At 46.1% G+C, this 27,534-nt stretch overlaps 1 protein-coding gene across 4 annotated transcripts in view; it reads left to right on the top strand.

The window, feature by feature from the left end:
• Positions 1-27,534, top strand: part of TNS2 (tensin 2) — a 146,802-nt gene that overhangs the window by 67,961 nt on the left and 51,307 nt on the right. For 3 of the 4 annotated variants that reach the window (XM_063119224.1, XM_063119225.1, XM_063119226.1), the window contains exons 2-3: positions 2,454-2,565; positions 5,389-5,426. In XM_063119224.1, the coding sequence (XP_062975294.1) occupies positions 2,454-2,565; positions 5,389-5,426 (150 nt within the window). Of the gene's footprint in view, positions 1-2,453; positions 2,566-5,388; positions 5,427-13,119; positions 13,443-27,534 lie in introns of those variants that run through there. The other variant, XM_063119227.1, reaches the window with a different exon arrangement.

Raw genomic sequence — 27,534 nt, 5'->3', positions numbered from 1 at the left:
GGTAACACCCCTCTAAACTGTACCTTCTATCAACAAGGCAAGTAAAGATGCTTTTATAAAGAACATAAGCAAAACGTGAAAGTTGTGCCCTGTTGTTTAAATGTGTAGGTTTTATTTAATGACCACAATGAATAGCTATTGGTAAAACTTTCCTCTATGATGGCTTTCCCCAACCTGGCTCCTGCCTGATGTATAGGAGTATAACTCCCATTAACCACAGCCAGCGCACCCACTGGGCAATTTGGCTGGGGATTATGGAAGTTGTGGTTCCACACTTCTGGAGAGCGCCAGGTTGGGATGTTCAATGAATTTGTCTAATCCTGCTTTTCTTTCCTTTTTTTCCTTTAAAAATAATTTAAACTATCTCTATTGCCACATGTTGTTGTGTTGAATCCCACAAGTTAATTCTATGTTGTGTGATGCAATGCTTCCTTTTGCCTTTCCTGGTTTTATTGTCGGTCACTTTCATCGGATGTGTAGCACTATAAGCAATATAAACATGTATAAATCATGACTTGTGTAGTGGCAGTAAATACAGAGATTTTTTCCTCCTCTGTGTCTTCCTTTAGTTGTCTGTCTTGTCTAAACTCAAATGTAGCAACCTTTAACAAGCTTAAAGGTCTGTCCTCATAAGGCAGATGTTCTATCTCATTTATCCTTGTGCAGTACAATCCATGCTTACTTGGAAGTAAATCCCATTGATTGTCAAAAGGATCCGCTTACCATCTAAGTGTGTGTAGGATAGCAGCTTTACTGCACAATCCTACAGCTCCCAGCATTCACCAGGAAGCAGGGGGGGAATTCTAGGAGTAATAGGGATTTTTTTTAGCTCCATCAGTATGCTATTTTCACAGCCACAGCAGATGCCAAACCTTTCCTTGTTTTTAATTTGATAGGTTATTCAGTCCACTAGCACTTTTTGTATTTAATGTTGTTCCCTGCCATGATCCAAAGGGAGAGGCGGGTAAGAAATTATTATTATTATTATTATTAATAATAATAATAATAATAATAATAATAAGATTGCACCCTTAGCTGCTGTTTTGTGGACCTTTTCATTATCCATTCCTTTCCAAGATAAGGGTGATATACATTATTCTAAATAGAGCCTGGCCATGGATTTATACGATGGCATAGAATCATAGAAGAGTAGAGTTGGAAGGGGCCTATAAGGCTATTGAGTCCAACCTCCTGCTCAATGCAGGAATCCACCCCAAAGCATCCCTGACAGATGGTTGTCCAGCTGCCTCTTGAAGGCCTCTAGTGTGGGAGAGCCCATGACCTCCCTAGGTCATTTTTCCATTGTCGTACTGCTCTTACAGTCAGGAAGTTTTTCCTGATGTCCATTGTCCTGTAGGTTAGGCTGAGAGTCATTGACTGCCCCAAAGTCACCCATTAAGTTTTATGGCCGAGTGGGGACTAGAGTCTGGATTTCCTGAGTCCCAGGGGTTGTCTTAATGGCGCCAGTTTGGCGCCACCTCCCTCTTAAACCCCAAGCTTTCCCTCTTCCAGGGTGGCAGCGGGTAGTCCCGACACCAAGGAGAGAGAGCGAGGTTCCTGGGCAGCCATCCGGATACTGGAGCCATCCCTGCCTTCTTCCTGGAGGAAGGTGGTCAGCTTCCACCAGACACCATCCTCCAGGTTGGCCCAGGAGCCCAAATCCCTGACGCAGCACAGATCCACAGCCCATGCAGGGCTTTCCCCTTGTACAGGTAGCCCCTCTGTCCCAGTTCAAGGCTCTAACTGCATCAAACTGAGGTTCCTTTTGAGGTCTCTAACTGCATCAAACTGAGGTTTCTATTTCTTTAGATATAGATATACAGGAACATCCATTCCCAGTTTACAAAATACATGGTATGGTATCTTAATGCTAAAGAAAGTAAGGAAATATATATATATCTTACCCGCCTCTCCCTCTGGATCGAGGCGGGGAACAACATTAATACAAAAAGTACTAATGGACTGAATAACCCATCAAATTAAAAACAAGGAAAGGTTTGGCATCTGCTGTGGCTGTGAAAATAGCATACTGATGGTGCTAAGTGTAAATAACAAACCACCTGATTCTATGCAGAGTTAGGCTAGCTTATGTCCATTGTAAATTAGATGCCCCAACTCTGCATAGGATTGGGCGCTACAAAATACAAATTAAGCCGAGCCAGGGGCCTTCACTGATGTATCCTGATGGATGAACAGACACTGCCCACTGCTGACCTTGTGCCTGTCGCTTTGTAATATTGCCACAGTCCAGTACCTACAACACCAGCATAGCTGTTCGATTGACAAGCTTACTCCTGATGGCTCCACATCACCGTCTTGATGGCATTTTAGCAAATAAGCTGGTGTAGAAATGTTAATAAAGAAATAAAATAAATAAACATAGGTCCATGGGATGCGTATCCATTTCAACGGACGTGCCGTTGCAAATTCTTGCCCTTTGTTTGTCTTTTCAGCCTGGGAAGGTATCTGAGCCTCACAGCTTCAAAGAGAAAGTGTTTAAGAAGAAGAAAAAGGCATGTGTGGTGTGCAAGGAATCCATCGAGGCCCAAGGGCTTGTCTGTAAAGGTAAGCATTCTCCCACTGTCTTTCTGGTTTTTCACAGAGGAGTAGCATAAAGGCGAGCGGACGTAGAGCTGTTGCCCAGGCCCTCCCAACAGTTAAGTACATAAGAACGTAAGAAGATCCCTAGAATCATAGAATAGCAGAGTTGGAAGGGGCCTACAAGGCCATCGAGTCCAACCGCCTGCTCAATGCAGGAATCCACCCTAAAGCATCCCTGACAGATGGTTGTCCAGCTGCCTCTTGAAGGCCTCTAGTGTGGGAGAGCCCACAACCTCCCTAGGTAACTGATTCCATTGTCGTACTGCTCTAACAGTCAGGAAGTTTTTCCTGATGTCCAGCTGGAATCTGGCTTCCTTTAACTTGAGCTCGTTATTCCGTGTCCTGCACTCTGGGAGGATCGAGAAGAGATCCTGGCCCTCCTCTGTGTGACAACCTTTTAAGTATTTGAAGAGTGCTATCATGTCTCCCCTCAATCTTCTCTTCTCCAGGCTAAACATGCCCAGTTCTTTCAGTCTCTCTTCATAGGGCTTTGTTTCCAGACCCCCGATCATCCTGGTTGCCCTCCTCTGAACACGCTCCAGCTTGTCTGCATCCTGCTTGAATTGTGGAGCCCAGAACTGGACGCAATACTCTAGATGAGGCCTAACCAGGGCCGAATAGAGAGGAACCAGTACCTCACGTGATTTGGAAGCTATACTTCTATTAATGCAGCCCAAAATAGCATTTGCCTTTCTTGCAGCCATATCCCACTGTTGGCTCATATTCAGCTTGCAGTCTACAACAATTCCAAGATCCTTCTTGTTTGTAGTATTGCTGAGCCAATTATCCCCCATTTGTAACTGTGCATTTGGTTTCTATTTCCTAAATGTAGAACTTGGCATTTATCCCTATTAAATTTCATCCTGTTGTTTTCAGCCCAGCACTCCAGCCTATCAAGATCACTTTGAAGTTTGTTTCTGTCTTCCAGGGTATTAGCTATCCCACCCAATTTTGTGTCATCTGCAAATTTGATCAGCGTTCCCTGCACCTCCTCGTCCAAATCATTAATAAAAATGTTGAAGAGCACTGGGCCCAGGACTGAGCCCTGCGGTACCCCACTCGTTGCCTCTCCCCAGTTTGAGAAGGTTCCATTGATAAGTACTCTTTGAGTCCGATTCTGTAGCCAACTGTGAATCCACCTAATAGTTGTTCCATCTAGCCCACTTTTAGCTAGTTTGTTTATCAGAATATCATGGGGCACTTTGTCAAAAGTTTTGCTGAAGTCAAGATATATGACGTCCACAGCATTCCCACAGTCCACAAGGAAGGTTACCTTATCAAAAAAATGAGATCAAATTTGTCCGACAGGACTTGTTCCTGACAAATCCATGTTGGCTTCTAGTAATCACTGCATTGATTTCAAGGTGTTTACAGATTGACTTCTTTATAATCTGCTCCAGAATTTTCCCAGGGATGGATGTCAGACTGACTGGTCTATAGTTCCCAGGTTCCTCCTTTTTGCCAAGGGTCCATCTAGTCCAGCGCTCTGTTCACACAGTGGCCAACCAGCAGTCGACCAGGGACCAACAAAGCAGGACATGGTACAACAACACAACCCCCTTTTAAAGCCGTCCAAATTGGTGGCCATCACTACAACTCTGACCCTGGGTTCTAGTATTTTGAGAGAGGGAGAAAAATGTCTCCCTGTCCACATTCTCCCCACCATGCATAATTTTGTACACCTCTATCATGTCTCCCCTTAGCCTCCTTTTTTCCAAGTTAAACAGTCCCAGTTGTTGTAACCTTCCCGGGGTCCTCCCATGAAGCTGATTGGTGGGAGATTCAGGACAAATAAAAGGAAGGACGTCTTCACACAGCGCATAGTTAAATGATGGAACTCACTACCACAAGATGTAGGGATGGCTGACAATTTGGATGGCTTTAAAAGGGGGCTGGATAAATTCCTGGAGGAGAAGGCTATCAATGGCTACTAGCCCTAGTGGTTATGTGCTACCTCCAGTATCCGAGGCAGTAAGCCTGAATATACTAGTGGCTGGGAAACATGGGTGGGAGAGTGCTGTTGCACCGTGTCCTGCTTCGTTAGTCCCTGGTCAGCAACTGGTTGGCCACTTCATCGTCTTAATATTGAGGTGGCAAACCTCTTTCAGCCCAAGGGCCAGATTCCATTTCAGAGAAGCTCTCAGGGGCTGCACTGCAGTGGTGGAGAGTGCCGAAGGCCAAAGGGAAGGTGGGAATACATACACCTCCAGACCCAGGATGTTGTAGCTTGAAACGCTTACTGTCACTATCTAAGCCTTAGGAAAGTTGTTTCAACTTTTCAGATTAGGAGGAACGTTGAACAAAAGCCAGGAAGCCACCATATGATCAGTGGTTCGGGAGAAGGGGGGGGGGTCAGGAGAAGAGGGCAGGAGCCCAGGAGGGCTGGCTTTGGTCCTTGAACCTGATGTCCCTCATCCCTGTTTTATTGATTCCCAAGAGGAATGCGGTTTCATTAATGCAGGCATGGGGAAGCTGTGATGCTGCAGATGATGTTGGACTCCATCTTCCATCAGCCCCAGCCTATGGTCAGGGATGCTGGGAGTTGGGGGTCCAACAACTAGAGTGCCACAGGTTCTCCCAGCCTCTCACTGACGAGCATGTTCCATACAGCAAAATGAAAGGAAACCATAGTTCCAGTGTTTGAAACAAATAATCCCACAGTGCACTTCAGTGCGCTTTACTGTTGCCCAATTAACAATGCTATACTTTGCATGAAAACGTAGCAGAAAGTTTACCTTGAAGATTTCAAAGGTAAGATCTGGAATATCTCTTCCCTTTTTCTTGCAGTGTGCAAAGTGGCAAGCCATAAGAAATGTGAAGCCAAGGTAAGAGCACAGAGACCATTGGTGGGAACAAGAATTGGAGGGAGAGACAGTTTGTATACTGACCTGGTTCGGATCATTACCAAAGAGGATATTAGCCACGGTGGCTTATTTTCCTCCACCACATGTGCTGTGGGATTTACATAATTATCTTCATTGGCACGGCTTATTTATTTATTTATTTATTTATTATTACATTTCTATAGCGCCCAATAGCCGGAGCTCTCTGGGCGGTTCACAAAAATTAAAAACATTCAAAGTATAAAACAACAGTATTTGCAACAGCAATTTGTGGAACTTGCCATGTTCCACAAATTGCTTGGCAAGGGTGACTTGTTGTCATGGTTAACAAGCCATCTCAGAACCCTAAAAAAGCTCCCTGGCTTGTTAACCACAGCATCAAGCCACCCTTGCCTGGTTCGCACAACATGGCAAGCTGCTCTGGCGAGGGTAATTATGGGACAGGGCTTTCTCTGTTGCGGCACCCTGACTGTGGAATGCTCTCCCCTTGGAGGCCCGACTGGCGCCAACGCTGATTTTATTCCGGCGCCAAGTGAAAACATGGCTTTTTAACAAAGCCCTTAATGGTTAAATTCACCAAGTTTGCACATTGTTTTAACGGTTTTAATTGTTTTTACTGCTTTTAAATTATAAACTGGTTTTAGCTTGATTCATGGTTTAATTTGTTTTTAGCTGTGTATATTTATTGTTTTATATTGTACGATTTTATCTGTACGCCACCCTGAGATCCTAGTGATATAGGGCAGGATACAAATGTTTTAAATAAATAAATCCCCCCCCCCCCGGTGTGTGACCGGCATGCACGGTGGTTTATTTCTCCTGCCATGATGGTGCGAACCGGGGCCATTACATTGAATATGAAATTCTGCTTACATTCAGTGGGCTTTGCTACATGTTCCTTGTGGCTGTTATGAATCAACCCTGCCGCAAAGGCTCGTTCCAAGTGTGGGAAGGAGCAGCCGAACTCCCACAGCCCAGCATTCCGTTCCGTGTGTGGGTCTGTGAGTTCTGTGCTGGAGTGTGCATGCCGCCGTGATGAGGTCAACTTCGTATTCTGCATTTTGACTGTGAAACGTTAAAATGCCCCATTTTAAACCTGGAAGCAGGAGATGTGCAAAGTTTCAGCAGTCTGAGCATTCTGGAAACATTTTTGTGAACCACTCAGGGAGCTTCAGCTATTGGGCGGTATAAAAATGCAATAAATAAATACACTTAACTGCTTTGCGGGGGGGATACACTTCAAGTATCAAAACCTGAAAGAGGGAAGCATGGTTCTTGATTATTATTTTTTACAATTTACAAGAACTAAGCAGAGCCCAGGCCAAATTTTATAGCCCTATGGTACTGGGTCATTATTTGGTAACAACTGGGTTCCATATGTGATGCAGCAAATGTTATATGTATACATAGAGCCAGTCAAGGGTAGGCATGGTTGGACGCTTGCTAAGGGCCCACACCTCAGCAGGGGCCCATTGGTTGGAACTCCCAGGACGTGATTCCTCTGGGACCAGCACATAATCTGAAGGCACTGGGTGCAGCAACCTTTATATGTACACACAGAGCATCAGGGGCGAGTATGTTTGGGAACATACTCCTCCTCTTCACTGTTATAGCCTGATCGTTCACCTGCCTCTCACTTTGGCCCAGGGGCTGTCGATATGTGGGGAAAGCCCTGCAGTGGCTGCAGAACTGCGCGGCATCAGTTATATGACGTGGCCGTAGATTCACAGCCACCATGGGGCTGTCCCATGAAGCTGCGCATTGAAAAAGTCGGGAACTTAACCCGACTTTTTCAATGGGAGTGAGGTCAGTGTGGCTCTTCCACTGTCTGACATCACGCTGGGACCAATCCAGGTGCAGTCCCTGGATTGGTCCCTCTTCCTGGTGGAAGGCGACCAATCCCTGATGGAAGGCGACCAGCGATTGGTCGCCTTCCACCAGGAAGAGGGCGGTACCCAGATGGCTGCTGGAAACCCCACCCTCCTTCCTCTGTGTCGGGATTACCCGACGCCACAGGAAAGGAAAACCACGGGGCGGGGATTGAGGGAAGTTGCACCAACTTGGCGCTGTGAAGGCACCCCCCCCCCTCAGGCGATGGTGAGAAGGAGCAGCAGCAGATGCCAAGGCCCACTTGTTCCCTGGCTCTCTGCCTGTCAAATAAGCAAGTGGTAGCAGCGAAGAGAAAGAGGAGGTCGCGGCGGTGTAAAGCTAGACTGAAGGAGCGGCCACACTGAGGATGTGTTGCCCCTGGGCGGTTCAGGAGGCGGAAAACATAATATCTTTTAAACATCTCCTAAGGACCATACCTTTTTACACAGGCTTTCCCTGGCCTTTAATGTAGCTGGTTTTATATTGCCTTTTAAACTTTAAATGTTTTAAATTTATACTTGTATTTTATGGTTTTTAATTGTACACTGCTTCAGCTGATGGGCAGTATAAAAATGTAATAAATAAAATAAAATAAAATAATAAAGAGTCCTCAAAACCTGGAGCTGGCATGGGTACACAGGCACATAAACAGTGCACAAACGTATATCTGTCTATGCACAGTATGTAGCCTGTTATTAAGCTGCAATCTTCTTCGGGTTTTTTGGAGCCCTGGACTGTCCCTGAGCCTGGAGAGGAGAAGGAACTGGGAAACGGGTCATGGCAGGAGACAGATGAAGGGGTCATGTGGCGTGGCGCTTTCCTGTTGGGACTTTCCTGCACATAATTTGTTGCCAGGCCTATTGGGGCTGCCAGAGCGAGGGGACCTGCTGAGAAAAAGCAGAGATCTGTGCGAAGGCTCTGGCTCAATTCTTGAGTTCTGGGAGAGAACTGTGGCGCAGCACAAGGCACCGATCACACCGGGGCATGAGGGGCCACAGCAGTACAACAATGGAACCAGTTCCCTAGGGAGGTTGTGGCCTCTCCCACACTAGAGGCCTTCAAGAGGCAGCTGGACAAGCATCTGTCGGGGATGCTGTAGGGTGGATTCCTGCATTGAGCAGGGGGTTGGACTCGATGGCCTTGTAGGCCCCTTCCAACTCTGCTATTCTATGATTCTATGACATCCTTCACTTAGGGGGTGATAGGAACTGGGGCAGCTGCAGCTCATGGGAAAAAGCTCGGGCCAAGAGGTAAGGGTCAGATGGCGTGATCCAAAGAGGTCTCGCTGGGGGCTGCGCGGTTGCGTTTGAACATAGCGGGACCTTGTGCCCTGTGGACAGGCCCATAGCTGTGGATGGTAGGAAGCCATGAGATGCAGAATGTCCAGTACTCTATTAAAACAGAAGTTTTCTATTTTTTTACTTATGATTCAGTTTGAGCTTCGGTGACGGGGTGTTTTGTGTGTTTTAGAGAACATGAGAACTTGATTAAACGGTAATAATAGAAAGAATAGCGTTTTTAAGAATTCAAAATGTTTCAGGATTTTTACGACAGGCCTGAGAGATCGTTGCAGGCGGATGTGGCAACTATCTGCCTCAGCTTGTGGCAGAGAGGACACTTGAATTAGAGACTTTCCAGCGTTCAGTTGGACCCTTAGGGCAATTTATTTAATGCCATTTTTCTAGTTTGGGGTGGGCATGCAGTTCTCAGTAGACAGGATTAAGAGGGTTCCATGTAATCTCCCATCTATTTTAGCTTCAGCAACGTTTCTCTATCATGCGTCTTCTGACCATCCCCTGCAGTTATATGTCACCTGTCTTGGTGACTGATCAGGTCCTCACTCATTCATATCTGGATAGTCACTCGCCTCCGAAATCGAAGGCTGCTGACTGTTGTATGAAGGGCCGCTAGAGCACAGAAGGCAATGGCACTGGAATCAAGACAGAGCAGACAGATTTAGAAAATCCAACAGGATTCTCCGTGAGCCACCCTCATGCGGCATAATCCTGTTCATGAGCACAAAGAGTCAAATCCAGATTCCTCAAGGGACCAGCTGGCATTTTGTTTGGCACTGATGTTCCTGCAGATTAGAGAGCCAAAGATCAAAGCTTAAGGGAAGAGCTTATGTTTGGGAAGATTTCCCCTCCCCTGTTTCTCCCCTCCATGACATGATGCAGCATTTCCCGATGTACTGTTTGTACGATCAGTGAGTGTGAAGACTGGCCATGCTCACTCTCCAGCTTGCCTGCCAAATGGCCAACGACTAGGCATAATACCATGGTGGTAATTTAGTGGCACATTTCAGAAACAGAGACTTGCTTGACATTTTTTTTCTTTTAGTCGGATGGTGGATTCCACACACTCTGCCTCTGGCAGCAACGCACTTCATAAGAACGATCATTTAAAGGTGCAATCCTATGCACGTTCAGCCAGAAAAAAGTCCTACAATTCCCATGCCTGGCTGGGGTATGCTGGACGTTGTAGGCTTGTCTGTCTAAACATGCATAGGATTGCACCCCAAAAGTCTTAAGGGCAGGAACAGCAGTTTTGTTTACTCTATACCCCAACTATGGTATAATAGCTATTGGGAGAAAGATGCATGCATCAAAATGTGAACCAGAGTACTTGGTGATTTGATTCAGACAATATATTTTAAAAAGTCTGGGAACATGCAGGTGTTCTCGAGTAGAGACTTTAAAAGCCAAAGATCCATCTTCTGCTACTGCTAAATCAGTAGTTCCCAAACTTTTTCAGGTAACCGCCCCCTTGGTTCCACAAACTCATGCCCAGTGTCCCCTGGGAGTCCAATGGGGTCAGGGAGGGAGGGGGAGGGGTTAACGGCGGCGGTGGCGGCAAGCCCCACGCCAAGGAGCGTCCAGCGGGGCCAAAATGCTGCTGCAAGATGTGCTTAAAAAGCAGGTCAGTCACAGCGGTATCCTAACTTAATTTTTTTTAAAAAAAAAAATCTCAATTTTTTGCAAACGTCTGCTAGGAGGAGGCATTCTGAGGAGGGTCTTAGATGATGAGTGTAGTATATTTGGGAAGGTAGGGTGACCATATGAAAAGGAGGACAGGGCTCCTGTATCTTTAACAGTTACATAGAAAAGGAAATTTCAGCAGGCGTCATTTTTATATATGGGGAACCTGGTGAAGTTTCCTCTTCATCACAACAGTTGAAGCTACAGGTGCCCTGCCCTCTTTTAAATCTAGTCACTCTAGTATAGCTCCTGCAGCTTTAACTGTTGTGATGAAGAGGAAATTTCACCAGGTTCCCCATATATACAAATGACACCTGCTGAAATTTCCTTTTCTATGCAACTGTTAAAGATACAGGAGCCCTGTCCTCCTTTTCATATGGTCACCCTATGGGTAGGGTCATGCTGAGAGAGGCGCTCCATCAGCCCGAGTTGTCCGGAGCCGTGCTGCCAACAAGACCTTCCTCAATCCACACATGTATTAATACCGTTTAAGAAGAGTCCTTTTAACGGTGAATTGAAATGTTTCAAAAGCACCAAAATGCTAATAAAGAGACATACCCTGCTTGGTGTGCCCCGCCACGCCGGCTGCAAAACAGAGGCGTTCACTCTCTTTTCCCTTTCTCCCTAGGCAAGCCTGGGGTGGGCTGCGTCCCACATTAAGATCTCTGAAAGAAAAATAACAGTATATCTCACATAAAAACTGCCATCCTAACCATATATTTTGAAATAAATAATATATTGATTAGTTTAGTTTTTTAAAAAATATAGCATATATTAGCCAAATTCAAATCAGTGTAAGGTGAAATGCTTTCAAACAAGGTAGAGTCACTACACAAGCATTTTCTTGATGTACAGGTTAAACAGACGGAACACTTTCTTTAGAAAACAGTTACTTTTCAACCAGTACAGACAGAACCAGGAAGGTAGACTCTTAGTGTAAGGAAAGTAAGAGCAAATGGAGACACCTGGGCCCTGTACACCTAGGAAACCCAATGTATGTGAAGTAGCAGTCTAAAGATCCAAAAGATGAAGTTTTTGAAGACGAAGCTCCTGATGAAGCTGGGTGTTTTTTTTAATCGCAATCCATTGCCTTTGTAATATGGAATAAAAGAAATAAGAGATATTGAATATGGTGGGATTAATTTATGAGTAAACATTCATAGGCTTGCACTGTAAGTAAATTATCCCCACCTGCCCCATTCCTGTCCTAATTCTCTGAGGAGAAAAAAGGAAGACCCGGAGAAGGTACAAATTAATTATTTCCTCCCCCTCTCAATTTTTCCTGGCCTATTCTCCTGAGGAAAAAAGGAAGAGATCCATGGAATAAACAGATTAATTCTTCCAAGGGTGTTCTAGCTGGCTCTGGCTGCTGGTTCCAAAGTATAGTTTGGAGAACTGCCAAGAATAAATTTTGGCATCAGGAGTTTTAAGTGTGATGCAGTTATGAGTTCTCCCACCCTAAACCTCAGTTACCTAACCCTAATTGGTGGGGTGGGAAGTCGTGTCACTGGAGGCAGAGCCAAGGGGATCACCCCCTCTCAGAAACCTCTCCAAAAATTAACACAGAGAAAGCTGTTTGTAGCGGAGCCCACTTATTGAAAGCGAAGGGAGGTGGGAAAGGAAGAAGCCCATTTCACACACAGGCAAACTGAGGCAGCAGGCAAATAAGAGTCAATAAGTGGGAGAGTGAGTTTGAGTTACATAATTGCAGCATAGCATGTTCCCAGAACCAATAAAGAGCAGGCTTTTTAAAGTGTCTTTTAAAAAACCCAATTTATCCAAGGGTATGTCACACCACAGAGAAAGGCATTTATAGACAAGGCCACTTCAACATTTAAATTAAAGGGAGATGGGAGACGAGGAAACCCATTTCACACACAGGCAAACTGAGGCAGCAGGCAAATAAGAGTCAGTGATTGCAAGTGAGAGAGTTTGGGTTACATAATCACATGACCATTGGCCATGTTAGCAGGGGCTCCTGGGAGACACGGACCTCCTGCCCACATCTGATCTGGGGCATCTAGGAAAAAGAAGTGGTGACCACTGGGAGGCAGCTGTGAAGTAAATTCCTGACCTTGGGACATCCTGGCTGAGGCTGATGGGATTTGAAAGACCAAAACATCTGGAGGGCACCCGGTTGGGGAAGGCTGCGCTACAGCATCCAGTGTTCATTCTCAGACTGCTCATCTGCCCCTTTGTCTTCTCTCTTTATTGTCACTGCCTGTCTCCTCCCTGGATTTTCAGCCAGGCTCATAGGTTGGCCAGGAAGCTGTAATTCTTCACTCCGCCTTCACCTGTCTCCCTCTACGCAACCCCCTCCCATCACCCAAAGCAGATGGCTGACACCCAAGAGTTTTAAAAGCACATATCGCCCTTGAATTGCTTCCCAGGGAGGGAATCAATTGGGATCCAGAGTGCCATTCCCTATAGTGTAAACGGGAAACAGGAAGGAAACTGAGCCTTCATCTGCCTGCTTTGCAGGCCAAGGTTCCAACATCCTGGGAATACAAAAAAGAATGATTAAAAGGACGGATTTTGTGGGGGGGAATGGTTCCTATGGATGACTGTTCACCAACAGGTTTGGTCGAAACGTGTCATCCCCATGCAGCTTGATTCAAGGATGATCCCAGGAGCTGGGTCCTGGACTCTGGTGAGATCCGGACCTCTGGCCCTTTAAGCCCGCATGGGGCCGCTCTTCTAAGTTGTGTAATTACGGAGCGGAGTTTGCCTTGGAGCTGGGCCAAAGGCTGCAGCTGGAGAAGCAGCCACTTAACTCCAGGCTGCTGTTGTTCTTGTTCTGGGGGCACGTTTTCCCCCCCCCCTTTCTTTTTAATCGCGGGATCACTGGCCGTTTCTGCAAACACAGCTCTGCTCTCAGGAAAGAAGATATAGGTTCAGGGAGAACACGGGGGTGGGGGATGCAGCGGAGACGTGGGCAGGAGGGCCGGGGAGCAAGTAGGTTGAGTCTCCATCTGTGGGACAGCTAGTACTGCCAGCTGCCTTGACGTTGTTGCTATTGCCTCTTCTGAGAGGCTCCCTGATGGAAGGAGAGAGAAAACACCCCTGTCCATCATAAGAGTGCTCTCTGGATTGTGGGCAGATAGAAGAAGAACTGCAGCTGGACAGGCGTAGGACTGGCATCTTCCAACAGGTGGGTAGGGAGAGGGTGGTGCTTTTTAAGGAGGGTCTGTACCCTGAGCTTTAGGAAGGGACTGTAGTAGCTCAATGGTAGAGTAGCTGCTTTGCATGCAGAAAGTGACTGGTTCAATCCCTGGGATCTCCAGGTAGGGCTAGGAAAGAGCGCTGCCTGAAACTCTGGAAAGCCGTTGCTGGTCAGTGTTGACCACGCTAGATGGTCCAAAGGGCAGCTTTCTATGTTCCTATGTTCTAGCGCAGCGGTTCTCAACCTGTGGGTCGGGACCCCTTTGGGGGTCGAATGACCCTTTCACAGGGGTCGCCTAAGACCATCGGAAAACACATATTTCCGATGGTCTTAGGAAACTGTATTGACTGAACTATGTCATGTATCATCTTTTGTATTATTAAAGCTATTGTTATGTATTATTTTCATTAGCAAACCATCTCATGACAATGGATCGTGTAGAGAAGAACGAAAATAATTTTATGGTTGGGGGTCACCACAACATGAGGAACTGTATTAAAGGGTCGCGGCATTAGGAAGGTTGAGAACCACTGTTCTAGCGGGGGTGTGTGTGTGTGTGCGTTCTCCCCTCTCCACAAGGGGGCAGCAAGCCCTGGGAGGAAGGCCAGCCAGTGCAAACTGGGCAATGAAGAGGGACAAACAAAGGAGGAGCTGCTTTTATTCATCATTTATTATTGTATATATAATGGATAGATAGATTTGCTGAATCGTGATAGCCCCTCCACAAGTAGGACCACCACCACCATTATTAAACAATGGAATTCACTGCGCAAGATATAGCGATGGCCACCAATTTGGATGGCTTTAAAGGGGGATTGGATAGGGTGACCATATGAAAAGGAGGACAGGGCTCCTGTACCTTTAATAGTTGTATTGAAAAGGGAATTTCAGCAGATGCCATTTGTATGTATGGGGAACCTGTGGAAATTCCCTCTTCATCACAACAGTTAAAGCCGCAGGAGCTATACTAGAGTGACCAGATTCAAAAGAGGACAGGGCACCTGCAGCTTTAACTGTTGTGATGAAGAGGAAATTCCACCAGGTTTCCCATATATACAAATGACACCTGCTGAAATTCCCTTTTCAATACAACTGTTAAAAGATACAGGAGCCCTGTCCTCCTTTTCATATGGTCACCCTAGTTGGATGAATTCCTGGAGGAGAAAGCTATCGATGGCTACTAGCCCTGATGGCTACGTGCTACTTCCAGAATCAGAGGCAGTAAGCCTGTGTGTACCAGTTGCTGGGGAACATGGGTGGGAGGGTGCTGTTGCACCACCATGTCCTACTTTGTTGTTCCCGGGTCAACAGCTGGTTGACCATTGTGGGAACAGAGTGCTGGACTAGATGGACCTTTGATTTGATCCAGTAGGGTTGCTCTTATGTTCTTCTTCTTATTCATTTATTACATTTGTATCCTGCCTTTCCTTCAAGGAGATTAAGGTGGCATACATGGTCCTCCCACTCCCCTGCCTCCATTTCATCCTCATAACAGCCTTGTGAAGTAGCTTCGGCTGAAACAGTGTCTGGCCCAAAGTATCCCAGTGACCTTTGTGGCTGAGCAGGGATTTGAACCTGGGTTCTCCCCAGACCTGGACTACCCACATCATCATGCTTGACCCAGATTCTGGGGATGAATAAACAAAGCAGGCCATCACCTTAACGTTCCTGTGTGTGGCTTCCCAAGACATCTCACCACGGTTGAGATGTCTTGGGATCAGAACTTTGGTTTTTTTCTGCAAGGCAGTTCTTATATTTGTATTTCTAAAGTTCAGAGCAGCTTACAATGACAATGTACATTGCGTGTACAGTTTGACCTGTAATGGCTTGTGACCAGGGTGTCTGAAGGCCTGCATGCTTCCATATGAACCCTGCATGTTTGCTAAGATCATCATCAGATGTCCTTCTCCAAGTGCTCCCACTTTCAGAAGTTAGGTGGGTGGTGATTGTAGACAGGACCTTTTGAGTTGTGGTGCTGCGGTAGTAGAATGCCCTCCTCGAGACACTTGAACCTGGCGCCTTCTTTTATTAACTTTTAGGCATGCAGTGAGGAAGGGGCCATAGCTCAGTGGTAGAGCACCTGCTTTGAATGCAGAAGGTCCCAGGTTCAATCCCTGACATCTCCAGGTGGAGCTTCTGCCCGAAACCCAGGAGAGTCGTTGCTGCTAGTCAGTGTTGTTAACAATACTGGATTAAATGGACTCATGTTCTGACTCAGCAGAAGGCTGCTTCCTATGTTCCTGTGAGGAATACTGTTTCATTATCCTGAGCTTTTAGTGAATAATATTTGTTTAACACCGTGTGTGTTTAATTTCCGGTTTGTTGCTGAGGGTTTCTTTGTTGTTAGCTTCCTCCTTGCTCTAATAAAAAGTATAGGGTTGTGAGTTGGGCGGTGTTATTGCTGTAGTTGCTTTAAATGAGATTTTATTTGTTTGTTTATTAACTGCCTTTGTTTTATGGAAAGGCAGGATTTCAATAAAATAGTTTCCAAGGCGCTTTTAATGTTTAAAATAAATAAATAAAATTTCTTTTTAAAAAAGCAAATAAATATATTTGCCTGTAGAATTTAAGTTAGGGAGCACTAGCCTCGCCCCCCTCTCTCTCTCTCTCTCTCTCTCTCTCTCTCTCTCTCTCTCTCTCTCTCTCTCTCACACACACACACACACACACACACACACACACACACCCAGTTTGCACATCACAGAACCAAACCATGAAGGTTTTTAACCCACAATTTGCGGGGACATGCGCTGCTTGAAAGCCATTTCTGGTTTCTGTAAACAAACTCCAGTTCGCACAATTTGAGGTTTGGCAGTGTGACATGTGAACCCTGACCACAGGGCTGTTTAGGGGCTAAACAACCCAGTGCTTAACCTATGGTTTGTTTTGGGGTTAACCGCTGAGTTGTTTAGCCCCTAAAGAACCCATCGGTCCAGATTTGTACTACCAATCTCCAGTCGCAACAGTCGGAGATTGCTTACAGGAAATGGAAGCGGTTTGCACATTGCCCACGTCCTGGCAAAATGTGGGCTAATTAACCCATGAGACGTCACTGTTATGTGTGAACAGCCCTAAACTACCCAAAGTTCCCCTATGTCAGATGATGTACCTCTTGCCTGACTTGTCCAAAATGATTTGTGCTGCAGTCTCCTCTTCACAATCTCTTTAAATCACTCTCTCTCTCTCTCTCTCTTTCCTTCCTTGGCCTTTGACTGATTTGAGGCCATCCATGGGATGGATCAGGGATAGCAGCAAACTCAAGAGTCAGAACACCAAACATTGTGGTGTTGCGCCCAGTACAAATCCTTTTGAGGTGATTTGGGAAATGGCCTTTCCTCACAAAGCCTGACTGATCACTGTAGTGGGGTGGATTTTCTCTCTTCCCTAAGCCATGTGGCCTAGTGACTCTGTCACCTTTTGTAGTATGTAGATTGGCTTGCTTCCACAAGTCACCTGGAACTGCTTTGCTCTGCCAGTACATAGGAAGTGCCTCATAGGGGGCTGTCTTGACGTCACCCTTGCCCTAGGGTGGCTCCGAATCAGCACCATGTCAGTTATATGGAGCAGCTGCCAATTCGAAGCGACCCTGAGGCAAAGAGGCGTGGCTTAAAAGTTGGGGACTTACCCCAACTTTTCCAGCCAGAGCAAGGTCAGTCCAGCTCTTCCACTGGTCTCTCCTCACTCGGAGCCATTCTAGGGAGTTTTCCCAGGTGGCAGGCGACCTATTGGTCACCGGAAGCTGGGGGAAGGGGCTGGCGCAGCAGGCCTAATGGCCGTTGGAAAGCCCACACTGCCTCCCCTCATTAGGACAAGTTGCAACTGCCACGCACTGGGATTTGGTGGTGGAGAGGCACTAGCCTGACGCCGTGAAGACAGCCCCCAAGCTCCACCCCATCCAGCATTCTGTCTCTAACAACCAGCTTAAGCCTCTGGGCTGGGAGTGTGTGTGGGGTTTTTTTTAAACATTTTTTTAATGTTTCCCTGTGTAACCAAACAAAACTCCCTACTAGTAGAAAACTAGCACATAAGGGAGACAGGATCTAGCTCAGACCTCTCCTTGCTGTGCTAATTTTCTACTTGCAGGACAAGGTTGCTGTTTAATTAAACTTAGGGTGACCATATGAAAAGGAGGACTGGCCTCCTATATCTTTAACAGTTGCATAGAAAAGGGAATTTCAGCAGGTGTCATTTGTACATATGGAGAACCTGGTGAAATTTCCTCTTCATCACAACAGTTAAAGCTGCAGGAGCTATACTAGAGTGACCAGATTTAGAAGAGGGCAGGGCACCTGCAGCTTTAACTGTTGTGATGAAGAGGAATTTCACCATATATACAAATGACACCTGCAGAAATTCCCTTTTCAATACAACTGTTAAAGATACAGGAGCCCTGTCCTCCTTTTCATATGGTCACCCTAATTAAACTTAAAATAATTATATGCCATATTTCAGGGCAAATCCCCCTTTCCCTCACAAACATGGCTTGCAAAAGATTATCATAACCATAAAAGGTTTTAAAAGTACAAATAAACACTGTAATGACAAAAGCTACTTAAAACCCATCTCACAGCAGTTTTAATAGAATGCAACCTAAAAGAAATAGATTTTTAAAAAACCCTTTGCAAACTAGATAGATGGAGCCATACACACATCTTTTGGGTAGGAGTCCCAAAGCTGCAGGGCTACCACTGGAAAGGCTCTGAATCCTGTACCCCCCAGTCTGATGGAACTTGACAGCGGGTCTGTGAGCAGGGCCTCTGAAGCCAATCTGAAGATCCAGGCAGGTTGGTATGAAAGCTGGTAGCCCTTTAAATAACTGGGTCCCAAAATGTTTAGGGCAGGGGTGCACAACCTATGGGCTGCATGTGGGCCTTGGCTGCTGCTGTTGCAGCCCACAAGTCCAGGATCACCCTCATGCTGCCCAGCTGATCCACCCACCCATTTCTCTCTACTGCTCCACCACCTCTGCTGGCAGGGGAAAGCTGCTTTTTCTGATCAGCAGTTGAATGGAGGTAAGAGCTTTTCTCTGGTAAGTCGAGGGGGAAGCAGGTCCCGGGGAGGACGCTACTGAGTTATTCAGTGCTGCTTACTTCTGAGTAGACATGCAGCGGCTTGCCATTTGGGATGCTGTTTGAAAGTGCTACTGAGCAGTTCAGCCTGGCTGAAAAATTTCACCACTTGGATAATGGCAGTGGAGAAATCACATCCCTTGCTAGTGGCAGCACGTGTATGTGCACACATGCGCCTGCATGCCCCCCCCCCCCATCAAATACTGGATGTGGCCCTCAGGGCCGAAAAGGTTGTGCACCCCTGGTTTAGGAATTTAAAGGTCAATCACAGACCTTTACATTGGCGCCGTTCAGACAACACGCTAAACCATGCTGCTTAACCACAAAATGGTTAATGGAATGCATTAAGGTTAACCATTTTGTGGTTAAGCAGCATGGTTTAGCGTGTTGTGTGAACGGGGCCCATTGAGTCTTTTAAATGACCTGAATTTAAGTATTCAAAAATGTCTGCAGCTTGGAATGGCGCAGTCTGCTCTCGCACCTCATTCTTCTGCGTACGGAAATCCCTCCGAAGAGGAGACGAGAGGGGTTGGGATCAACGTGGCTCCGGATGGACGAGTGCTGACCCGGACACGTTTCCTTCTGGCTCAGGGCTACCCTGCCTCCATCTGTGGCGTGTGGAAGGAGGGGAATCGCAAGCCCCCTTTGCACTCCGAGGAATTGCCTGCCCCGGCACTTTGCAGATGCAACATGCCATAAAGCAGTGATGCTTTTCCTTTGCTTTAAGAAGCAGCCCAGCCAATCAGGCGGTGGGGCCCACGAGCTGCATAGTTGGCCGATTAAGCTATGCAGACGTTTTGCGTTCTCCTAAAGTTTCCCATATCCTGGCGACCTCCTCTCTTGTCCCATGGGCTGGTCCAGATGTTTTCCCAGGCCAGGGCTTGCTGGACGGATGAAGCAGGGGGGCTGGGAGGAGGAGGAGGAGGAGGAGGAGGAGGAGGAGGCAGCAATAAGCTTCCTCCAGAGCACCATTTGTGATACACACACTGCGCATCCCAAATTTTTCCCACAGCTGCAGGAGTATATTGAGGGTGGGGGTTCTGTGTATGAGCGCATGTGTAATATGGGGTGGAGATGAGATGACTTGAAATATGCAAGGGGGGAGAGTGTGTAGCTCAGGGATACAGCCCTTGCTTGGCATGCAGGAAGTCCCAGGTTCAATCCCCAGCATCTCCAGATAGGGCTGGGAAAGAATCCTCCCTGAAACCCTGGAGAGCTGCTGCCAGTCAGTGTTGGCAGTAGTGGCCTAGATGTACCAGTGGTCTGACCCAGTAAAGGGGTCTTAGGCGAACCACAGAACAGAAGACTCTTGCGCCTTTGTGGGAAAGAGGAAAAGATTGAGGATAAGTATACAGAAGGGTTTACTCCAGTCAGCCACAACTAGGCTGGCAACTGTTACCCAGAGGACCTTTTCTTCTGCCACCCCCAGACTGTGGAACGGCCTGCCAGAGGAGATTCGTCAGCTTAAAGCTCTCTCGGAGTTTAAGACAGTTGTAAAGACTAGTCTCTTCCGGCAGGTCTAAGAATTTTAAGATGCCGTGATTATTACTTTAATATCGTATTGGTTTTATTTGCTCTTTTAGCTAATGTTGTGTATTATATTGTGTTTGGTGTTGTTCCCCACCTTGATCCAGAGGGAGAGGCGGGTAATAAATTTATTAGGTAGCTTTGGCTATTGGGCGGTATAAAAATGCAATAAATAAATAAATAAATAAATAAATAATAGGAGGAGGAGGGAATGTGTTGCCCCCCAGATGTTGTTGGACTGCAATTCCCAGCTTCCCCCACCATTGACTATGCTGGCTGGGGCTGATGGGAGTTTTATATCTGGAGGCCATAAGTCAATTGCCCTGAGCTCTTTTCAGCTGTGTGGTCAGCTATCTTAATTCCAGTGCCCTAATCATTCGGAAAACACTGCCCGTGCCTTTGGAACTGCAGTCCCAAGGCTGCAGTTGTATACATGCAGCGTTGGAAATAGGTCCGCCATAGTCATTAGCCTGCAAAATGTTTGTAACAGCCTTCCCTGCCTGCTCCTTTCTGTCTTAATCAGTTGTGACTGGAAATAAAAACGAACTACTTTAAAACAGGGTTGTCAAACCTCTTTCAATCCAAGGACCGAAATCAGTTTTAGAGAGCTTCGGCTATTGGGCGGTATAAAAATGCAATAAATAAATAAAATATTCAGGGTTATGGAAGGGAAGGGGAACTGTAAACGGTGGGCAGTATCCAATGTAACACTAGCGCTAATGTTAGTTACTTGCATAAGGGACCTATGTCACACTGTCAATAGCATTAGCTGTCGCAACAGGATTCCCTGGAACATAATTTACATTAGCGTTAGAGTCACATTGGATACTGCCCAATGGGTTCAAATGGTCATGAAAATGCAGCCTGTGACAATTTAGTCTGAGTCTTATAGGTATGCAAAATAAGCGCAGTGAACATGTACATGCTGTCGTAAATCATTGTTTATGCTTACATTTAAGCTTTCGCTTAATTGTCACAGATCGTATTTCTAGCATTTCATGACCATTTGAACCCAGTTTTTACAATTCCCCCCTCTCTGCGCCCATGTATACATAAACCTGCCAACTGAGGATAACATTTCCATCTGATGAAGCGGACTCTAGATTGCAAAAGCTTATGCAACAATAAATCTGTTAGTCTTTAAGGTACCACAGGATTCATTGCTGTTTTAGCTATTATAGCTTTCCTTGAACTAATTCATGTCATAAAATATATTAATTCTTTTCATTTTTCCCTCATCACTTCCCATCAAAAATAGCATAAAGAATAATTTTAGAAAAACAGAGAGGAACAGGTTGTGGGCCATTTACAATTCCTCAGTCGTAATTTACCTGCTTTCCAATGCTGGAAGCAATAGATTCCTACCCATAGGTAGGAATCTAAGGGTATCCCTACCCATAGGTAGGAATCTATGGGTATCCCTACCCATAGGAAAGAGGGAGGGAGGTCATTACTAGCTTAAGAAGGAAGAGGCAATGTGGATGGGGTAGTGACCTTCCTCACAGGGTTGTTGGTAAGGTAAAACAAACAATAATTGCAAATTGAAAGTGTGATGTGCATTATTGCTACTTGCATGTGAATGTGAACTTAAGTAACCACATTGGCGGACGACCATGTCCTCAGAGACAATCAACCCACATGCATCAGCATAGTTTCAGGGTCTATCAATTTGAGGCTGTTTTGATGTTCACTGGCTGGCCTCAGTTGCAAAGATGGATGCTTGCAGCACATCATGGTTTTTGTTGTGTTCAAACTGCAGAAGCAGCTGCTTTCCATATACATGTCTGTTTCTCTAATAAGAAAGAAGATGGTTTGGCGGGAAAAGATTAGAATCTCAGAAGAATGGTTTGGCCACAAAATTATGAACATTTCATGAGAATGCAGAGAAAAGAAAGTGAAAATCCATATCAGGGGTTCATATAATTTCTGGGATCAGGATCTGGAAATGGCAGGACCACAATACTCAACTCAGATTCCATTTTGAATGCAACCTGACCCTGGAACCGCAGAGAGGGTGTATCATCTTCAGCCGTATAAATTAGCCCGGCAGGTGTTTGATGCAGTTCACACCACATGAAAAACCACCGTGGGTTGCGAGCCATATTTTTTCACTGTGTCTTGTGTCATGCGAAGCTGGTGTAGTGACTTGGCGTAGTGTCGCTTGCTCTCAGCGTGGCTTGTCTTGTCATCTGAACCTGGCTGAGTGGCTTGTCAGAGAGAGCTACAGAACCACCCGGCAAGATTGGCGAAAAACCCAACTGTTCCTCACGATCTTACTAGTGTAACATCCCTCCTGTCTTCTTCCTCTTCTAAAAGGTCCTCTCCTAAGGCTCAGTTAGTGGCCATTACAGTTTCAAACTAAAATTTTATTTATTTATTTATTTATTTATTTATTTATTTATTTATTACATTTATATCCTGCCTTTTTTTCCTGTTTAAAGAACCCAAGGTGGCGTACATAACCCTCCTCCTCTCCGTTTTATCCTCACAACAACAACCCTTTGAGGTAGGTTGGGCTGAGCGTCTGTGACTGGCCCAAAGTCACCTGGGGGGGGGGGCTTCTATGGCTGAGTGGGGACTAGAACCCGGATCTCCTAACTCCCAGTCCAACAGTCTAACCACTACACCACACTGGCTGGTATTTGTAGCATTTTGGCCCTGCCCCTTTGGCCCCCACCCGGAACGCGGCCCTCAGAAGCTTCTGTGAAATAGAATTTGGCCCTTAGGCTGAAAGAGATTTGACAGCCTGCTCTAGACAGACAGAGAGAAAGGGTGGGCACCTTCCCTCTGCTAGAAAAGGCAGTCATTCAAAGGCAAGAGCTGGCAGGATAAAGGGCCCAATAATTTGAAAATCCTCATTAGGCGCCTTGTGGGTAATAGTCATAATCGGGCAGTTTAAACTGTCCCTCTAGGGCAGCCTTTCTTAACCTGGGGCGCTCCAGATGTGTTGGACTGCATCTCCCAGAATGCCCCAGCCAGCTGGCTGGGGCATTCTGGGAGTTGTAGTCCAACACATCTGGAGCGCCTCAGGTTGAGAAAGGCTGCTCTAGGGCTTTAGAAAAGAAGGCACCCACTCCACTATTTGGCTGTTGTTTTTTAATTAGAGAATGGGGTAAGAAAGACACACCCTGTGCCACAGCCTAGCAGGCATCTCTTTTGACAGGGCCTGCTTCCCTAATTGTATCCTCACTCCTGCACCGTGTAATTTGAAATGTGTTGATAGTTGGTTTTGGCGAGGGCTTGTGACCTGCCAATTTGCACTCCGGCCTTCTTGTTTCCACCGCTCTCTCCTTCCTTACCCAGCATCAGTGCCGGCTCTAGGTTTTGGAGGGCTCTTGGGCAAGACACCCTCAGTGGGGTCCCTCCTCACCACCACTGTCGCCAGCTGCTCCTCTTGCTCCTCATTGCTGCCAATGAACAAGCACGCAGTGGCTGCTGCTCCTTGTCACCTCCACCGTTGTCTGGGCCAGAGCGAGAGGCAGGTGAACAAACAGGAAGATGTCTATATGGGTTCCTTACCCAGACCTAAACGCGCAGATTCGCGTTTCAGGACGCGTGACGCAGCCGTCCGTTTGCCGCAGCGAGGGTTTTTAACGTGATAATGCGCATATTCGTCGTTGCGATTTACCGCGACTTTTGGATCAACGTCCGAGTTTGCACCGCGTTATGGCTATGTGCCTTTTGGGGGAGTTAAATTGCATTTCGACATGTGGGCGGAGCTTTGAGGGCAGGACAGCGTGATTGGCCGATTTCCCACCTATCATGTCCTCCTCTGGCTCCCTCGTTCCTTCGCGCAGTTTTCATTTTGAATTCTATGATTCTGTGGAGCTCCGCAGATAAAGCTTATAATGTTAAAACAAAGAGGGGGGAACAGGCAGCCAGAGGGAGGAGACGTGTTCAGGGCTAGGGATAGCCTCTGTTTTCTCTCTCTCTCTCTCCTGTGTAGGACTCCCGAGCAGAGGCTGCTCTCTCTTGAGCTGACCACGTCTCCACCCGCACCCTGCGCTTCTCCTGCCTTTGAGAGATGTTTTCTTTTTGGATGGTTGGCCTTTGCAACGTGCTGCTTCCCCCCCCCCCCCCGGCATCCTCCTCTGCTGCCTCGTTCCTCCCCCCACCTCGGAGCTCCGCAGATAAAATGTATAGCTTCGCTCATCTATACTCCATAGCATCATATGTGCGCATTAATAACTATACAAAAAAATTCAGGAGATAAATCGCTGTTGCTGCTGCAGTGTGACGCTCTTTGCCTAGATTTGAATCAATGAAAATTCGGGTTTATATTCAATGAAGAGCAATCCTGTTGTCGTATAGATGGGGGGGGCAGTTTACAAGGGTGAAGAGGAGGGGCAGGTCCAGGGGGCTATTGTCAGTGGGCCCCCGGGGTTTGGGCCCTCAGCACATGCCCAACCATGCTGACCCTTGACACCAGTCCTGCCCAGCAAAAGTGAGTGTTGGGGAGCTGCACTTCCTCTCTGCTTTCTGAAACCCCAGCAAAACCACATTCTTTCATTCAACTTTGCCGCTTTCCAGGCATGATAAAACATAGAGCCATTGGGAAAATATATTACAAAGAGAGAGAAAGAAAGAAGCCTTGCCATGCTGGCACTCCCAACATTTCACAGACATGCATAAGGGGACGCTTGTCTTGTATACTTGTCACACTTCGCATCGCAGTCGAGAATCGCTGCCTGTTCTCACAACCCGGGATGGGATTGCTGAAGACTCTTCTGCGTTTACTGTTCATTTAAACTGAAATAGCCTGAATGGCAGTGGTGTCTGAAATAAGGTGTGTTAATAAATTAATCATAACAGTTAGTTAAACAAACACACACACACCACAAGAAAGTTTAATAGTATGTTTAATAGAATAGAGAATAGAATATATATTTCTTATCCACGTCTCCCTCTGGATTGAGGCGGGAAACAACATTAAATACAAAATCAGCACAAAATGCATAAAACTGATTAAAAATATATAAAACTGATACAATATTAAAATAACAATTGGCATGTTAAAAATCACCTGGGACTGGGTAGGCCTGCTGGAAGAGTTTAAAGTCAGGACTGGCCCTATCATTAGGCAGGGTGAGGCAGTTGCCTTAGGCAGATGCTAGGAAACCACAGCATGGGGTTAGAGGAGAGAGCTTGTATGCCAGATGACCAGTTTTGCACTCCCTAAGATAGCCTGATGCCCTCAGGAGTAGGGGAGGATGTTGTTCTATCAGCAGTGTGGAAGATTAACTGTCAATCCAGTTTTCGTTTGTACATGGAATGGGAGGGGGTGCCATCTTGTGTTTGCCTCAGGCTGCAAAATGTCATGAGCTGGCCCTATTTAAAGTGGTTGAACTTGGCCCAGAATAGTTTTAGCTTAAAGACATTGTATGGATAGACAGATACGGAGAGTCATGAAAGGGCAGCAGCAATGCGCTGGCATTTTATGTTAATATGTATGCCAGCCTTCCCTAAACAGGTGCCCTCTCGATGGCCAGTGGTCAGGAATGCTGGGAGTTGTAGTCTAAAACATCTGGAAGGTTCCAGATTTGGAGCATTTAAATCCATGTGCACTAGAATCAAAAGCTCCATCCGACGAGCGTTTTATTGCACGCTCATTAATGGGCACTCACGGAGTTTGCTCAGGTCCCTCACATGACGTCGTCTGCCTCCCGCACCCCTTCTGGCTTTCCTTGCACAACAAGAAAAACCCTCATTAAGTCCGATGTATTTTTTAAACTCGGAATCGCTGCTCTCTCCTGCTGTGTGCAGGAGAAGCCACGCCATTAGAACAGCGGACTCAATGGGCCTTGTTGGGTACTTCCTCTTTTGAAAGAGGAAGTAACTGAGGAATGAAAACACGGGCAGAGAAGCGAAGGTAGGGAGCGTGTTAACCCCCAGTGCGATGGAGCTCCAAGTTGCATCTATCACCTGCTCAGACCAAGAGGAGGGGTCTGAAAACTGATTAGTGGCAGCACTGAGCAAAAATGGAAGGGTGCAATTCATTAACTTTCCCATTCCTCAGGAAAAGCACCCCTCCATGTTGATGGTTTTAGGGGTGGAACTGTGTCTCTCCCTGATACCCACGCAAAACGAGGACAATGCTTCATTCTGTTCTTGACTGTGTGACACCATGATGTCAGCATATTTATTACAGGATCCCTGACTGGCTAGGATCATGCAAAGAAGGAAGACAGTAGGCAAGGGAGGGATGTTGGGTCCAGAGCAGTGGCAGAGAGGAGAAACAACAAGTGCAAATATTAAAAAAAACGTAGAAACATTATAATAAAACTTTTTGGAAGAAACATTTTGACCCTCAATCACCCCCCCCCCTTTTGAGCGGTGGGGAGTCAAACATTTTACAAAAAAGAAATTGGTATAGCCCTAGTGCATCGTACCTCACAGAGTATCACACACACTAACACACCCATATGAGTACTCATCCAATGCAGATAGACTAATGAAGCACTGCTCAGAGTTGCATGATTTTGAGAAATTAGCTCCTCAGGGAGCAGCAGCTGGACCTTTTCTCTGCTGATGAGATTTTCTTGGCTACATTTATTTTAATTTTGCAGAACCAGGCCTTTTTTATTATTATTCTACTGGACAATGAGGGTTAATGGAATATTTGTGTGTGTGTGTGTTGTTTTTCAAGAGATTTTGATTCCCCCCTTCCTTTTAATGTGCTTTTAAAGAAAAATGGTTTTATGTTATTAGTTGCCAGGGTCGGTGTGTATGTACGCGTGTACTTTAAGCTGAAAGGAAAGTTAAAATGGAATAAATAAATAAATAAATAAGAACTGTACTAGCTCAAACTAACACAATTCCTCTTCAGTAGCATAAAAGAGGGACTGCCATTTACGTGGGACAGGCACAAAAACTTCAGGTCTCTCCCTGCTAAATTGCAACAGCTGGAGCATATGACTTTGTCCATGCCCAGCCTAGCTCCAATGCTCTGCATAGCTTCCGCCAATTTTACCTGTGATACTGACCCCTTGCATTTCCCTTAACGGGTCCATATACCTAGAAGTTCAACCTCTCCCCACCCACCGTCCCCTTGCTCCCCAATACCTCATTACAGTTGTCTGCACAGGGCTGGTTTTGGTCTTCAACAGATACTTAGCTGGATTTGACCCATGGACCTGAAGTGCTGTACCCTTGTCTGATCCGGTCTGATCCTAAAGATTTACTTTGATACCCATGAGTTGATAATGGTGTGCTGTGGAACAAAAGGCAAATGTGATTCTTAATTGCATGTAGGGTGGAAAAAAGGAAATTTTGCCACCACCTGTTTTTGTGCTTGTCCTAAAACTTGTAAGTCAACAAGTAATCAGCGATGATGACTCTCATAAGCCTATTTGGATCGTCTGTTCTGAATCTGGTCTTTGAATCTTTGCAGAAGTAGTGTGAAACTCAGCAAAGAATGTTGTAGTGAAGGAAAGAAAGATTAACATAGAGGAGATTATTATTATTACTATTACTATCATCATCAT

This window comes from Elgaria multicarinata, chromosome 3 (genome assembly GCF_023053635.1).
Source record: "Elgaria multicarinata webbii isolate HBS135686 ecotype San Diego chromosome 3, rElgMul1.1.pri, whole genome shotgun sequence".
Taxonomy (NCBI): Eukaryota; Metazoa; Chordata; class Lepidosauria; order Squamata; family Anguidae; genus Elgaria; species Elgaria multicarinata.
The sequence above is the reverse complement of the archived record's forward strand: the minus strand, read 5'-3'. Positions and strand labels throughout refer to the sequence as shown.